At 41.9% G+C, this 16,425-nt stretch overlaps 1 protein-coding gene across 11 annotated transcripts in view; it reads left to right on the plus strand.

The window, feature by feature from the left end:
* The first annotated feature begins 2,111 nt into the window (after positions 1-2,111).
* LOC121324994 (protein FAM13B-like) overlaps positions 2,112-16,425 on the plus strand; it is a 43,857-nt gene continuing 29,543 nt past the window's right edge. For 8 of the 11 annotated variants that reach the window (XM_041267259.1, XM_041267261.1, XM_041267264.1 and 5 more), the window contains exons 1-4: positions 2,113-2,356; positions 13,001-13,164; positions 14,610-14,792; positions 15,814-16,026. In XM_041267259.1, the coding sequence (XP_041123193.1) occupies positions 13,089-13,164; positions 14,610-14,792; positions 15,814-16,026 (472 nt within the window). In that variant the 5' untranslated portion in view covers positions 2,113-2,356; positions 13,001-13,088. Of the gene's footprint in view, positions 2,357-4,330; positions 4,841-13,000; positions 13,165-14,609; positions 14,793-15,813; positions 16,027-16,425 lie in introns of those variants that run through there. The other 3 variants (XM_041267263.1, XM_041267262.1, XM_041267260.1) reach the window with 3 other exon arrangements.

Consider the following 16,425-nt stretch of genomic DNA (forward strand, 5'->3'; position numbering starts at 1 on the left):
GTGTGTGTGTGTGTGTGTGTGTGTGTGTGTGTGTGTGTGTGTGTGTCAGTGGGCAGGTATTACTATCAATGTGCAGACAAAATTTGAGAAAGTTTCCTCACAAAGATAGTAACTCCTGAAAAAACGATGTTGTGGTGACGTCCCAACTTTGTAAAACATCTTTTTAAGAACTAAATATGCCTTTTTAAAAAAAGGGGCCAAAATACTTAGTTTGTTGTCAATTTTCACCCTGTGTGGAGTTTTGTCTGACTGGAGTTAGAAATAGTAAATAAAAATATAGTGAGAGTCAATGAAAAGTCCCCACAAATATAGGAAACGTGTGTATGTGTGCGTGTGCATGCTTGTGTGTGTGTTTGGAAGGCAATTTTTTTTTTCATCAGTAAAGTCTGCCATCTCCTGCTCCTTGAGGGTGCTGCACTCTCTCAGGTTCATACAGCATATCTCCTGCTCCTTGAGGGTGCTGCACTCTCTCTGGTTCATACAGCATATGTCCTGTTCCTTGAGGGTGCTGCACTCTCCCAGGTTCATACAGCATATCTCCTGCTCTTTGAGGGTGCTGCTCTCCCTCAGGTTCATATAGCATATCTCCTGCTCCTTGAGGGTGCTGCGCTCTCTCAGGTCATACAGCATATCTCCTGCTCCTTGAGGGTGCTGCACTCTCTCAGGTTCATACAGCATGCCTCCTGCTCCTTGAGGGTGCTGCACTCTCCCAGGTTCATACAGCATGTCTCCTGCTCCTTGAGGGTGCTGCACTCTCTCAGGTTCACCTGTTTCACAAAGTTCTGAAAGGATAGTGACCTGTTCTTAAATTGCTGCTCTGAATGGTTCATTTCATATGGCTGTTTCTGGGAATATACACAAGCTGATTTAGAGACCACGCTGGTGTGTTGCTTCTCCGTGTGTTTATGTTCGTAACGCACACACGCAGAGGTGTGCTGCAGAAATGCATTGAGTGCACTTTGCCACATTGGAAGTGGAGTTCCTTTTGACTTGCAAACACGTGAAAGGTGTGGAAAGGATCTTGAAGAAAATGTTCCTAATACAGCATGTTATGCATTTATTAAAACGACTGCACCAAGTGAAAGTGAGGTGCTGTTGGATGAAAGAAGGGATACTGCTGACTGTTTACAATGAATACCCCAGTCAATCCCCTGTAGTACCTTGGAATTATATAGCAAGAGTACAACATGAATATGGCAAGTTACCTTACAAACCAACTTATTGAACTGCTGCAAAACTACAGCACAGAGGTGGAAATAAGACTCCTATTGCATAGCGGTTTCACCCATTCCGGGTTTTACTACCACCATGATTAGCGCCAGTGTATAGGTAACAAGCTCAGGTATGTCTTATTAAACTCATAGTAAAACCAGGAAAGGATCAAACTGCTGTGCAATGGGAGTTGTATTTCCCTCTCTGTAGCATAACAGAATTACGATGCTGTATGTGTCAAAGTGCCCACATTTTAAAAATCCCATCCCAATCACATCATGTTGTTATTATCTGGAATTCCAAGAAAGAAAACGTGCTGGGCAAACGCTGAATAAAGACGAAGTCGGGTGTGGTCTGCAGTACCGCAAAACGAACACCAGATGGCACCTCATAGTTAGGAAATTGTCGTAGACGAATATAGAAAAAAAAAATAATTACATTTTCCTGTTTAAATGGTGAACATGACAGGGTGGAATAACTGGTTTAACAAGTTATATTATATTTAGCTATGGGCAAACTATGGACATAGTGAACGTAGATGCTATCAAATATGATTTTTAGCACGTATGGTTCCAATATAAAGATCTGACTTAATTTGTGCTTACCTATATAACACCTAAGTTAGTTTATATGTTTGTTTTTTAATCCGACTACGTTAGAACCATCACGGGAGAAGCGTTACCCTTTTAAAACGAAAACTGTAATTTTGCAAGTCATTCCGGCTACAATAATACTGTACAGATCCAACACAGCAAAGTCGACTTGTAACACTGCAGTCACTAAAGCGGCCAATCAGAAACACCCCCACGCGATATACCACAGCCAACCACGGTGCACGTAACAAGCTACGACCAGCACCTGTCACAGCGAGGATGTTTATCGAAGGAGCCAATCAGAGCGCCGCTCTCATCTCGGCCAAGCCTCGCGTTTAGCGCTTTTGTTGTCTGTCAGTTTCCGTTATTTCACTCCAGCGAACACTGAATGGGACGAGAGTGACTGAAACCAGCTATACATAAGCGTCTAACGGAACACTCACAGAAGCGGATCTGAAGTCTGTATCAGTCGTCGTTAAGAAACAAACACAGTAAAAGGAGACTGTAGGCAGTCGCTCTATCTCCCCATCACCCCGTCTTATGACGGGCAGGTAAGAGCTAACTGCGCATGTGTGTCATTGTGGCGAGCATGCGCCGCAGGCAGAGGGACCTGCCAGTGAAGGTGCTGTTGAACTGTGACGTGCTTAGCATGTGTCAATCTGCTGAAATAGTATGTATTGTAACGGAATGCCACATTATTATTATTATTATTATTATTATTATTATTATTATTATTATTATTACAGTCATGCAGTTATTCTATGTTCCAATACTGAGGCCTTGTCCATGGCATTAATAAAGCCGCGTCAACTCGCTAGCATACATACAAGCTGACGTGGGTTCCGTCTCAGTTCTTCTTACAATGTAGTTTTATTGTACAGATATTTCGACTAGTGCCTTCTATAATATACTAAGATACCCTGAAGAAGGCACCAAACGTTCGTCTGCTTGGCTTAGTTAGTTATGCATGATAGTGTAAATGATCCAGAGTTCATTCATTGATCTCGGTGTGAATGTGCATCTCTTAGAACAGTATGCACCTTGCACTACAGTGTGCTATACTAATGCATTGCTTATAGCTCATCTAACTGTGTCTGACTTCAGTATCGTCTACACACATCTGGTTTATAATGTGGTCACAGTATTTTAGGAGTGGCAGTTTGCTCAGAGTGAAATGCCCATGTCACTAGGTGGCAGACTGAAGCCCTTTCTCCTCTGAGAACAAGGTCTTCTTGTGATTCTTCCAGTGAGAGACATGACCTTCACAGCCCCATGCCTCCCCAGGCCAGGAGTTCCTCTCCTGAGGGGGTAAGACAGATCTCACAAGTGTCTCCCTGGGAAGAGCAGCAGCAGCAGGAGCAGTGTGCTGTTTCCTTTCACTGTGCTTTACTTCTGCAGGCATGTTATTAATGTAGGTATTTATTAAATCTACATTAGCTGTGAATTAGCAGGGATGGCATTCTCGAAGATCTTGTGCTTTTTATTCATGTCTTAAACTATGCATGAAATCTTCTATAAATCTATATCTATTACAAAGAAGGCAACTGTTTCAGACTGTGAAATCCAGTTGAATGATGATGATGATTTAGGTGAAGCACAAGGTCAGCATTCTATCTGTCTTATATATACACATCTACATCATGCGAACAAGCCAAATAGGAGCAAAAGACGAAATCTTGCCTTGTCATGCAGAAACCCCATCATCTTGGACAAGGGAAGTGCGTATGCATACTAAATAAGGAGTCTTCTATATAAGGTCACACACTGCTCTGTTCTTCAAAATAGCAATGAACCCTGTGTTTACATAACTGTCTCTTTGTGCATCACATTGCTTTGTATCTATCTCACAGCTCTCAGCCCTCTCGGACACGCCCAGTACTCACATTAGCTTTTTAAAGTGAAACCGCCAGTGCTGGAGGAGAACCAGTCACGTACTGGGAACTATGGGATTGTGAAAGTATCCTGTAATAGATGTGTAGTTCTTTATTTCTTTGCAGCTCTAAACCACAGCATTTCATTGGATACTTGAAATAATAACATATGCAGTAATTTAAAATAGATTTAAACTAACACAAACAGCGTGTGTGTGTGTGTGTGTGTGTGTGTGTGTGTGTATATATATATATATATATATATATATATATATATATATATATATATATATATATATATATATATATGTATGTATGTATGTATATATATAAGAAGAACATTATAGATAGTGTCAAATGTTAATAAACCCACGTGATATTGTATTTAGTACGCATCCTGTAACTTGCGAAATGTTTCCTGAGGTGACTAGTCCCTGGTCCCTGGACATGAATACATGGTTTGTTGACACTTTAAATTCCACGTTCCTTCTGCCTCCATGACATCAATACACCACGTGACCTGGCCTAATTTACATGCGACTCTTGTGAAAATCATATTATGTGGCTTTGATATGAAATTAGTATGGAAGAGCATTTTACGAGTTTGCGTACTGTAACTGAAAAAGACAGTCAGATAACAACGCCCAATCAATCTTTTTTTTATTGTTTTGCGGCCTTGTCTGTCCGTGTTGCGTCTCTGTGTGAATAGAATATTCCAGAAATGTACTGTAGATTCAATTAGATAAACAATGGGAAGGAGGTAGCCGCTTTTCCACACTCGCACGCCTTCTTTAGCCCTGGCCTATGCCGTGCAGTGCGACTGATGGCCGGCCCCGGTTTCGGTAAAAGAATATACTAGACGAAGAGGAAGTTGTCTTGGGTTTGTGCGGGGGGGAGGGCGGATTCAGCAGATTTTCTCCGGGTTGGTGGGTGTGTTAGATCGCCCATCAGTTGCATCGAATAGTAAACAGCATCTCCGAAACTGGGATAACAAAAAAAAAAACGCTGCTATTCTCTTGTCCGTTGTGTTTTTTGTTCATTGGACGTCTCAGACTCCGATGATACATAATATGATAAAAGGAAGAAGTCGTCTCACTACACCGATTCCATCGCGTTATTAACACATTAATGGTTGCTGTTCGGGATTGCTTTGCATTTAAACCGGTAGGTGCACACACTTAAATTATTAACCTATTTATTATACTGCTGGAAGTCATACATGTTTTCTGCTTACGTTTTTTTGGCGACGGCTTTCCAATGCACCATGGAAACGGTTGTGTGTGTGTGTGTGTGTGTGTGTGTGTGTGTATATATATATATATATATATATATATATATATATATATATATATATATATATATATATATATATGTGTGTGTGTGTGTGTATGTATCTATGTGTATATATATATATATATATATATGTGTGTGTGTGTGTATCTATATATATAGATATAGATATAGATATAGGTATAGATATAGATAGATAGATAGACTGAATTAAACCATTACACCAAGAAAAAATAGAAATAAATAAATGGACTCTGTAATCGCTCAGTGTATTGGTTGTATTACAGTTCGTCCAGACCGACCTTCTACTGCTTTCTGTATTGGTGAAAAACAAGGAGTTGCTCTGCCCTCTTTGGTTTCGTTTACTGTCGCTAGCTAAATTAGTTGAGCACTCGCTTACACACAGCAGTACCTGAGTATTTAAGTTTCAATTTGTGGAAAATATGATGTATATTTATTTATTCAATTTATTTTTTTTTTTTTTTTTAAATCTTAGGACAACGATTGAAAACAGCCATTATAGACTCTAATAATATAGATATCTAAATTACATATAAATTATTTAATATGCCCATAGCACATATTTTAAGTAATTAATTCATTAATGTGTTACACGGTATCTGTGTATGAAAACAGCAAATATGTTTATTTACTACATTTAAGAACTACAGGTTGTCCGAAGTGCGCTCTGTATCATTTGGGTTATTTAAAAATAAATAAATACATTTTTAAAAAAAGCGTACTTATTTTTAGTTTGTGGTTGCCTACAGCTAGTACATTCCCGTGCTACGCGAGTTAGGGCGCCAGGTTAAAACCTTGTCCAGTCTAAACGTGTACGGAACAAACGCATAAAGCGGTCACTAGCTGCGATTAGCGCGCTCTGTGTTGTATTACAGTACATTAAGTGTCAGTGTACTGCTAACGCTGGGGTGGGGTGCTCAGAATTTATCATTCTCAGTCTGCAAACACGGATCCGTATTCTATCACTTAAAAACAAGCCACAAAAAAAAAAAAAAGTGGGATGTTTGCCGCAAAAGACACTCCAGTTGATCCGAGTTTATTTTCGATGTACCGATTCAAAAAAGTGTTGAAAATCACCTGTGAACTTGCAGCTAAACTAGAGCTTCCTAATACTGCCGTTTGCATCATGTACAGTGCATAGGCATTTCTGATTTGTAATAGATATCAGTAAATAATTTAGCAGCATGCAAAATGAAATTTACTCTTGGTCAGCGCTGGCACATAGTTTCCCTTCCAGAATATACCAGTGCATGGTGCTATCCTACAGCAGACATTTTAGCAGACTACATCCGCAGAAAAGATGGAATGGATGTATATCAGAGATCTCGCTCTTGTCGCATAACACCGTGTAATAATTTTTTTTTTTTTTTTTGTTCCTGGGTAGTTAGTGTTATTTCCTAATTGCTTACAATTATACTGTATTTACAGTATAATTGTAAATCTCGAAAAACTACTCACTTCTAAATCTTTTGTAGTCATTTTTGTATTACTTTAGTATAAATACATGTTAATTTGGATTCATATGTTGTTTTTTTCTGACTTTATGTGAACGAAAAGACACACATTTGCCCGTTTTCCCATTGGAAATAGTGATATTTTGAAATATCACTGCCCTGGTCACAAAAGCAAAGTTTGTGGGGAATAATAGCCATTTTCTATACTTTTGAGGCATAAGCAATTAGGAAATAACACTTACTATCCAGGAACAAAAATTGTGTTACATAGTGTAATCAATTACAATAGGCTCCAGTAGAATCAACAAACGTTGATCCAGGGTGTGGAGGATATGACTGATTCACTTTTACATTCACCATAGTTAACCCTTCAGCCTCCCCTGTCTAAAGTAACAGCAAAAACATGTTGTTAATCTCCTGGAAATCCTGGATAAACCTGCTTGCCTGGTTCTGTTTCTGTGTCTGTTATATTGCATTCCACACACAGCACTGAACCCATCTTTTGTTTGAGTGGAACTACCAGGGAATCAGAAAGTACACTGTTTGAAAGTCAGCACTACAAGCTGAGATAGCTCTCCAATAACACCATATCCTAGAGCAGTGATCTCTGTTTTAAAAAGGGTTGAAGGGTTTGCTGGGAGCAGGGCCGCTGTAGGTCCAGTGATGTCTCCTGTCACGTCATGAGCAAGGTTTGCTTTATCTTTTCCTCCCCGAGTAAGTCTGTCCCTTTGCTGTGTCCCATCCTTTGGAAAGCAGGCACCGTGACACTGTTTACCTGCAGTATCAGCCCATCCTTTGATCATCACTGGACTTGATGTAGAACATTTTATTTATTTGTTTGTTTTTTATAAGAGAGGTCAGCCCCCTGTTCCAAATGTTGGTGGGCATTGGCACTGATGGCTGTCTGGGCCTTTTTGCAACACGTTTTTCCAAGTTGAACCAGAAACTATAAAAACTAATTCTGATATAGAAAAGAGTTTGCAATGAATACAGTATATGGCCAATTTGGTTGTCATTTTTTATTTCTTTATTCAGCAGTCATTCAAAAGCATTTTGAAAGGAATCCATCTTTGGCTAGTACAGTATATTGTACTTGATCCCTTTCAAGTGAAGCTGACTGCTGACACACAGTATGGCTTGTTCTGTGCTACTGTATTCCCTGTCTCCTGACATAAAGCTTTCAACAGTCCATGGGTCTGTCTGTATTGGAGATCTCCTTTTTATTCATTGACGCTACGTTAAGGGCCCGAGGTAGGGCTTGACAAAGTAGTTAAGATGGTAAGCAAATTAACTGCAGCTTAGTTGGCTTTCCTTTTTATTTATATATGATAAGAAGTTAGTCATTTATTACTGATCGAATGCAAAATGAATAAATACACATTAAGAATTGTGGTGGTTGCATTTGAAATCTAATAAGCAATCTGGACTGGGTGTTTAATATTTATGACATGGTACGCCAGGCTGAGTCATTCTTCAAATGGCATGTAAACGGCCAGTCTTGAGGCTGCTTGTTGTCTGTTGCTAGATTGTGTCATCGTTGGACTCACTGGGCAACCAAAACTTGCAGCTGTATTGTTTTACTTGATTAGGTGTGTGCGTGCGTGTGTGCATGTGCATGCAAGTTTCATTTATGGCGGTACTTGTAAGAATAATCATTTGTTATAGAGTTCTAGGTGCTGGTTCATACATACTGGTTTGTTGGCCTCTAAATTAAACACCCACAAAGTTGAGAGGCTGCGAACTTGGCAAAAGAAAAAAGAATGTCCCTCCTAGTTGTTTCCCTCTGAGCCACGTGAAATATCATCAGGTATTCCTGGCATGCTCATATGGTATTCCTGGCATGCTCAGGTATTCCTGGCATGCTCATAGTCTCCACCAGTACAGTATCCTTAGACTGTCCTCATTGTAGGTCAACCATCAGAAATCCTGAGAGCAGCTCGTCAACACACAGACTCAATTATCAACGCTCAGCCTGTTACTAGTGATGTTCAGTACAATCATACCAACACACAGACTCGGTTATGTACGCTCAGCCTGTTACTAGTGATGTTCAATACAATAATACCAACACATGCTCAGTTATCTACACTCTGCCTGTTACTAGTGCTGTTCAGTACAATAATACCAACACGCAGACTGAGTTAGCTAAGCTCAGCCTGTTACTAATACCAACAAACAGACTTAGTTATCTAATACTTAATCCGATTTTCACTTCAATTTTCAATTCTGAGGGTGATTAGGTCAGCCAGGGTGTCCTCGGCTCACCGCTCACCAGCGACCCCTGTAGTCTGGCTGGGCACCTGCAGGCTTGCCTGTAAGCTGCCCAGAGCTGCGTTGTCCTCTGACACCGTAGCTCTGAGGTGGCTGCATGGTGGGTCTGCAGTGTGAAAAGAAGTGGTCGGTTGATGGCACACGCTTTGGAGGACAGCGTGTGTTCGTCTTCATTGCTCCTGAGTCAGCACGGGGGTGGTAGCGGTAAGCTGAGCCTAAAAATAATAGGCTATTCTAAATTGGGAGAAAATGATAAAAAAAAAACAATTGCCGACTACTATATTAACAAAAACAGAAAGACTTTAAAAATATAAATCACACATTGGGGATGGTGAAGCTGCACAAAAAGAAAGTTGTGCATTTGTACTTGAAGACATATCTAAGGCAGGTCGTCTTTAAACCCTTGTTGTAAATGTAACAGTTGAAGGAGGTAGAAAATGTTCAAACTAAAGCCCTCTACAGTATAAGCTGCTCTGCTCGCTGTACACAAAGGTGCGCATTTGTGTAGTGATGTGGCTGGTTGATTCGCATTCTGTTTCACGCTTCAACCCAGCATGATATTTCAAGGGGCTTTGGTGTGGATATACCTAGAATAGCAGAGCAGGAACTGAATCACGACCAGAAGCAAAAACAAGGCGTTTTCAATACGTATTCATACAAATCCCAGAAACATTCTGGCATTTTAAATAGAAAGCAATGAGGCTGAAGTGATAATCTGGGGGAAACAGGTTGCAAGATTCCCGATTTGAAATTTGTAACGTTTACTGCAAAGATGAGTTTATAGCTTGTTAAAGGTTTGCGCAGGGTTGCTGTCTTCATAAACACAGAGGTGCTGTTGCCTATGTAGATCACTGTTAAAGCCAGACCATTTTCACAAGCTTATTTAAATTGGACTATGCTAGCTTGCTCTCGTTTAAATCCCATTCTTGCATTACCTGTTGTCAGGCTGCTGATATCGCGGCAAGCATTCTGCCAGCTGAGACAGCACTCGAAACATCCAGAGCAGACGAGCTCCGCTCGCAGAAGCTAATTCTTAAACCTGATTTTTTGTTTTGTTAAAACCTGCTAGTACTGTCGGTAGATTTGTGAAAAGCAATGCTCTTGTAAGAGAGGGGAAAATCTATTCCAGTTGTAATCGTTTTGTAAAATGATTGAACACTGTACAGAAACTTCAGTTTGTAGAGAAGAGCATACGTTTTGTACATTTTGTTTCTTCCTTATACCTTTTGTAAGCTACATGACATTTGGTCTACTTTAAGTCTTATTGTTGAAAAAAAGCTTCTGCATGTTCTCATGGAAACGGATGTGTGCCCTTGAAACATGCTGACCCTGTCCTCTGTAGATTATGAATCGTCCCCAGCTGTCTCATTATGGGGATTGTGCTTCTGCACATCCTGCTGCAGCTAGTCTCCGATCTGTCTCAACACACTGGGGCGTTAAACGTATCGATTTAATCCTGTACTGTACTGGGCCTCTGACATGCTATCAAACTGGGTCGACTGCAAGTGTTTTTACATCAGTGTCATTGCTCCTGCCCTCATTTTCAGTAAGCATCCCCATGGCATTGTCAAAGGTGCGTCGAGCCGCTGCAGTTCTGAGCATTCAAAGACATGTTTAGCGTTTTGAAAAAGCATCGGTTTGGTGAATGCTGTTTTTTGTTTGCCTTGTTCCTTCAGTGGGTGGAATTAGAAAACCAGAACTGTTAGTGTGGAATCAGGAATGCACAGCATGACCCAGTTAAAGGGAAGGTCATTGTTTCTGCTTGAATTTGTTGACAGATCTTCAGGCAAAGCTGTCTCAAAAAGAATGCCGGTGTCTTGGTTATTTAATTTTTTTTTAATTTTTTTTTTTTTGGATCAGAGCTTTTGATTAAGAAGTTCTGTATTAGGAAATTTCAAGTGTTTCCACTGAAGAGTCTTGCATGGTTTGGAAATAGGCACACTGCCCATTCAGACTGATTCTTTTGTGTTGTGTGTGTTTTTAGGACTTAACTTTTTCTTTGAAGGAAGCATTGACAAGAGAGCTGATTTGCATTATCTTAAGCTAATGCAAAAACCAGGACAATTACCAAAAGCATGAAGAGCATGAGTCAGATTGGCGTAGTGCTGCTTTGTAATGGAGTTCATTTTCATGCATTTAATAAAAGTGGAGTTCAGTTTACTGTGCAGTAGATCTCTGACGAGGCTCTCTGTTTTGTATGAAAGTGGAGTTCAGTTTACTGTGCAGTAGATCTCTGATGAGGCTCTCTTTTGTATGAAAGTGGAGTTCAGTTTACTGTGCAGTAGATCTCTGATGAGGCTCTCTTTTGTATGAAAGTGGAGTTCAGTTTACTGTGCAGTAGATCTCTGACGAGGCTCTCTGTTTTGTATGAAAGTGGAGTTCAGTTTACTGTGCAGTAGATCTCTGACGAGGCTCTCTGTTTTGTATGAAAGTGGAGTTCAGTTTACTGTGCAGTAGATCTCTGACGAGGCTCTCTGTTTTGTATGAAAGTAGTTCAGTTTACTGTGCAGTAGATCTCTGACGAGGCTCTCTGTTTTGTATGAAAGTGGAGTTCAGTTTACTGTGCAGTAGATCTCTGACGAGGCTCTCTGTTTTGTATGAAAGTGGAGTTCAGTTTACTGTGCAGTAGATCTCTGATGAGGCTCTGTTTTATATAGCTCACAGTATTGCTTGACTGGATTTGCCACAATGAATGCAGCCATACTGTGCAGCAAGGGAAAGCTGTCTAATTTTATTTTCACAATTAAAAAAAACAAAACAATAATATCTTGATGCACTTTGATAAAATACTGAATGTGAAAAACACAAAAGTAAAATATAAAGAAGACTATAAATGTAAATACTAAATCACATCTATTTTTCCTTTCCTTTGTGGGTGTGGGTGTCCTTTTGTCCGTTCTGCGTTCCAGACCTGTCTCTCTCCCTGCTTGTGGGTGACAGTGTCGTTCTGTGTTCCAGACCCGTCTCTCTCCCTGCTTGTGGGTGACAGTGTCATTCTGTGTTCCAGACCCGTCTTTCTCCCTGCTTGTGGGTGACAGTGTCGTTCTGTGTTCCAGACCCGTCTTTCTCCCTGCTTGTGGGTGACAGTGTCGTTCTGTGTTCCAGACCCGTCTCTCTCCCTGCTTGTGGGTGACAGTGTCGTTCTGTGTTACAGACCTGTCTCTCTCCCTGCTTGTGGGTGACAATGTCGTTCTGTGTTCCAGTCCCATATCTCTCCCTGCTTGTGGGTGACAGTGTCGTTCTGTGTTCCAGACCCGTCTCTCTCCCTGCTTGTGGGTGACAGTGTCGTTCTGTGTTCCAGACCCGTCTCTCTCCCTGCTTGTGGGTGACAGTGTCGTTCTGTGTTCCAGACCCGTCTCTCTCCCTGCTTGTGGGTGACAGTGTCGTTCTGTGTTCCAGTCCTGTCTCTCTCCCTGCTTGTGGTTGTCGTTCGACTAAGTCTGTGTTCTGTACAGAATGCAAACACAGAGCTGTCATTGTTGAAAATGAGATAAGGGCTGGATTAATGTAGTCGGTTTAAGTAGCTGGGGGATGAAGTGGCAGGACAACAATGTGTACACTCGGTACAGACACCTTTTTAATGGGAGTTGCAAGACTGGAGAGAGCAGCTTTGACCTATTATTTATTTATTTTTTAAAGAAGTCAGAGGCTTAAGACTCCAAATTGCCAATTAAATGTAGGATTCCTGCTAATGACATTGGAGAAGACGTTTCAATTTGAGAGATTTAATTAATTGAACACGTGGGTGTGTGTGTACTCAAGTATACAGTAGAGTCAGCACACTCATACATTTTTTTTTTATAAAAAGCAGGTCAACCAAATACACTGTCCTTCATTACTTGTACTGTGTTGCCAGGTGACCGAGGGTCACGTGATCCAGACTCATGTGCTCCCCAGAGGGAGACCATGTGATCCAGTCCAGCAGGCCAGCACTATGCTCTCTAGGTGCTTCCCTGCTTTACAGCACTTGATCACTGCATTGTTTCTGCTTCTGCTGAAACAGACACACTTTTTTGGGTACGTTTTGGCTTCATCAGGATTGAGCAGTGGAGTTCAGTAAGAGATGCCTGTGGTGAATAGAATGATTGTACAAAACCAGTAACCCTAATGGTGACACTGTTCTTTTCTTTTGCGTTCTGACATCATCGCAGAAAACTTTTTAAAAAAAAAAAAAATTCCAGATACTATTTTAAACATATTTTGTAATGAATCTTTCAGCTGTTTTAAGAGCACAGGCTCAGCTTGCCACTGTTGAATGACACAAGCTCATCTTTTCTTTCTTTTTCAGCTTAACAACTGAAGTCCTGATCAGGATTTGCTCTTCTTCAATGAGGAACTACAGGCTCATCTTCTGCCACAACCTGAAGCAGCCTTAGATGAGCAAAGAATGCCTATTCACTGAGAGTGACTGGAGTAGACAAGCTGTACATTTGGGTGTCTTTGTGCTCAAAGGTATGTTCCATGTTCCTTTACACCCCCCCGCTTCACTTTTAGTGTGATAGAAATAGCAAGTTTTATCAGATGCAACATTTTAGGGAAGAAAACACAATCTCAACGCATTCAGTCCGGACTCATTACAAGCCTCTAAATGGGATGTGTGAGTTGTTTTATTTCCGGTTTGATAACTTTATTGGGTGCTTTCCACCCTCCCTTCCCCTTTCTGAAACAGAATGGTGTAAGAAGCTTTGAGAATCTAACCCATAGTTTTTGAAAGCTCGATGATGCAGAATAACCGAGTCAGTGTGCTCTGTTTAATTTGTCAATGCATAACCCCATCGCCTTTACATATGAAGTCCACCTATGTGCACACTATTAACCAGCTGTTACCAATTACACTGGACTAGTGCAACAGCAAAGCGAATGTGCCAGTGTTGCTGCTTACACCACTGACAGTTGCTCAACCTACTGAACCCTGACTGCCTTATTCCAAGCAATTACTAGTGGTTAAGAGCAAGCCTGGTCATTGTATTCCCCAGTCCCAGCTGCTAGAGTCTGTGAGTGTCACACACTGGCTGAGCACCGTTTGTGTGGTTTAGTTTCTGTAATGAATTGCACCACTTGTTCTAGTCGAGGGTTGACAGGAACCGATAGGGAAACTGATGGCAGGGTAAAGAAGGCTTTCGCTATCTAGCATTAATGAAGAGGGTTTTTTTTTTTTTGGTTTTTCCAGTAAAGAATTAAGTCACTGCTGTTTTTGATCTAAGGGCCTATGGTCAAGTGAGTCGTGTAATCTACTGCAACTCTTCAGCATGCTGTGTGAGAGCCCTGTTCTCTACACAGCTTTGTAATTGAGAGCTACGCTTTTTGTTATCGGGCACTTGTAATGTGTTTGTAAGCAGGGCTGACACTGACTGCTGCTGTGTATGGAGTGCTGTGTGTCCGGCATGCCACCCTGTGATCCTGGATAGATCATTTACACTGTTCGTTTAGAAGCTCTAGAAAGACCTTGCACAAGGCTGTTAATGTATGTTTTGGAATGGTAGTTTCACATTGTTCACTAGCTGGCGTTGCAGTCCTATTAGCCAGCCCTTCATTGATTGCATTTTGTTTAGATTATATTTAATATGATTTTACAGAGACCCTTCTTATTCCTGATCAGTTTAACCTAAACATGTGGTGTCAAGAGGCATTAAATGTAAAAGTGTTAGAATTTGTTGACAGCTGAATGATAGCAGTTCTATGAACAGGGAGGGGAAGTTGCATGGGCCATCCCAAGTGAAACAGTAGCTTTGTTGCACCCCTGCTACACCGTGCTCTTTTTCATCTTTTGTTGTTGTACTTGTATGCAGCTAAAGCAGAAGCATTGCTCAGACAGCTTTGCCATGCTGACACCTGGTACTACAGTGCCAATGCAGTAAGTACTGTCTGTTAAAGTGGGATGTGTGCTCCTCCACCAGAAGGAAACAGCCGTGCTGTGGAAGCTATGAGGAAGAGCCTCTCCCCTGCCCTCAGCACCTGTGACTCCCTCAGCACGGCCAGGGTATTTGGGGTTCCCCTCGAGGAGCTGCAGCAGGACGGACAGCCTGGACAGGAGGTCCCCGTCCTGGTCAAACGCATCGTCGAGTACATCGAAGAGCACGGTGAGTGTACTATCAGAACCATTTGCACGGGTCCAAGCAGCTGGGGAATCTCAAAGCTTTTTTCAAGTCCAGTTGTTAAAGAACCCCAGTGATTCAGCATTAACAGTGTGGCTCGGTAACCCATTCCATGTCAGTCCCAAGGCTGTCTCCACTTCATCTCCAACTGTGTGTCCTCTGGTCCTGGTTTCTGTGCTGGGCTAAGATTTTAAGCAAGTGTTCCAGGCTAAATAAATCCAGGTCCCTTATGCTTGGTCTTCATAGCTCATTCCTTTAAGCCCTGGGATTAGTCTGCCAGGGAATATTGTACGTGGGGATAAACACCACGATTAATGTGATGCAGAAAGGGCTGGAACTGACCACTGTTCTTTTGATTTACACATTCAACCCCTGTTTGTCTGTTGCTTGAGGGTCCATTTGGGCTGTTGGTGTAGAGTGTATAACAAACTGTAGGTGTTCCCGGAAAGCAGTATGAACGTGCAGCCGTGAACGCTTACGGGGGTAACCTAACAAGCGGCATTTCAGTTGCAGTTTAGAAATGCTTTAGTAATCATTCTGGGATGTGCACATGTTCAACAGATATGTAACTAGCTTAACTAGTATCAATAATGGGTCTTTTAGAAGATAACAGACACACCTTAGCTCATCTTGTTCAAGAAAAGATTGTATGCAGATGATTTGGAGCAACTTTGCAGAACAGTAATTAAATAAACAAAGAATTAGAAACAAAAAAAAAACTACAGCATCCGGCCCTTTCAGGGTTAATGCACTGCTTTTTCTGATCCAGCTTTCGCAGTTTGAATGCATTTGGTGGTCTCGCCCTACTGCTGAAAATTTGAAGAACAATTTGGACGGAATAAATACAGGGTCCTTCCAGCAAGACTTGAAGTGTGTTGGCTGATCTTCTGTATTAATGTGCTATTAATCTGATGCAGTGGATTGCCTGTGCAGCACCTCTGCTGTGTGAGGCTGGTGTGGTGCACCGGTGGAGTCATGCCCTCCCCCTCTGTCTGTCTCTCCGCAGGGGGCTTGGACCTGGAGGGCCTGTTCCTGGTGAATGGGAATGCGGAGCGAGTGGAGTGGCTGCGGCAGCGCTATGAGAGCGGGGAGGAGGTCGATCTGGAGAAGGAAGCGGACCTGGCCTCTGCCGTCAGTCTGCTCAGACTTTTCCTTCAGGAGCTCCCCGAGCCTGTCATCCCAGCCGCCCTGCAGGCCCACATTCTGCAGCTGTATCAAGGTACTGAGCAGAGCACCCCGTCAAGGGGAGTCTATCACAGTTTCACACTGTCACACTCTCTAGCTCTTCACCTGCATCAAGGTTCTGTGCACAGCACCCTGTCGAGGGGAGTCTATCACAGTTTCACACTGTCACTCTCTAGCTCTTCACCTGCATCAAGGTTCTGTGCACAGCACCCTGTCGAGGGGAGTCTATCACAGTTTCACACTGTCACACTCTCTAGCTCTTCACCTGCATCAAGGTTCTGTGCACAGCACCCTGTCGAGGGGAGTCTATCACAGTTTCACACTGTCACTCTCTAGCTCTTCACCTGCATCAAGGTTCTGTGCACAGCACCCCGTCGAGGGGAGTCTATCACAGTTTCACACTGTCACACTCTCTAGCTCTTCACCTGCATCA

Source organism: Polyodon spathula, chromosome 12, assembly GCF_017654505.1.
Source record: "Polyodon spathula isolate WHYD16114869_AA chromosome 12, ASM1765450v1, whole genome shotgun sequence".
Classification (NCBI taxonomy): domain Eukaryota; kingdom Metazoa; phylum Chordata; class Actinopteri; order Acipenseriformes; family Polyodontidae; genus Polyodon; species Polyodon spathula.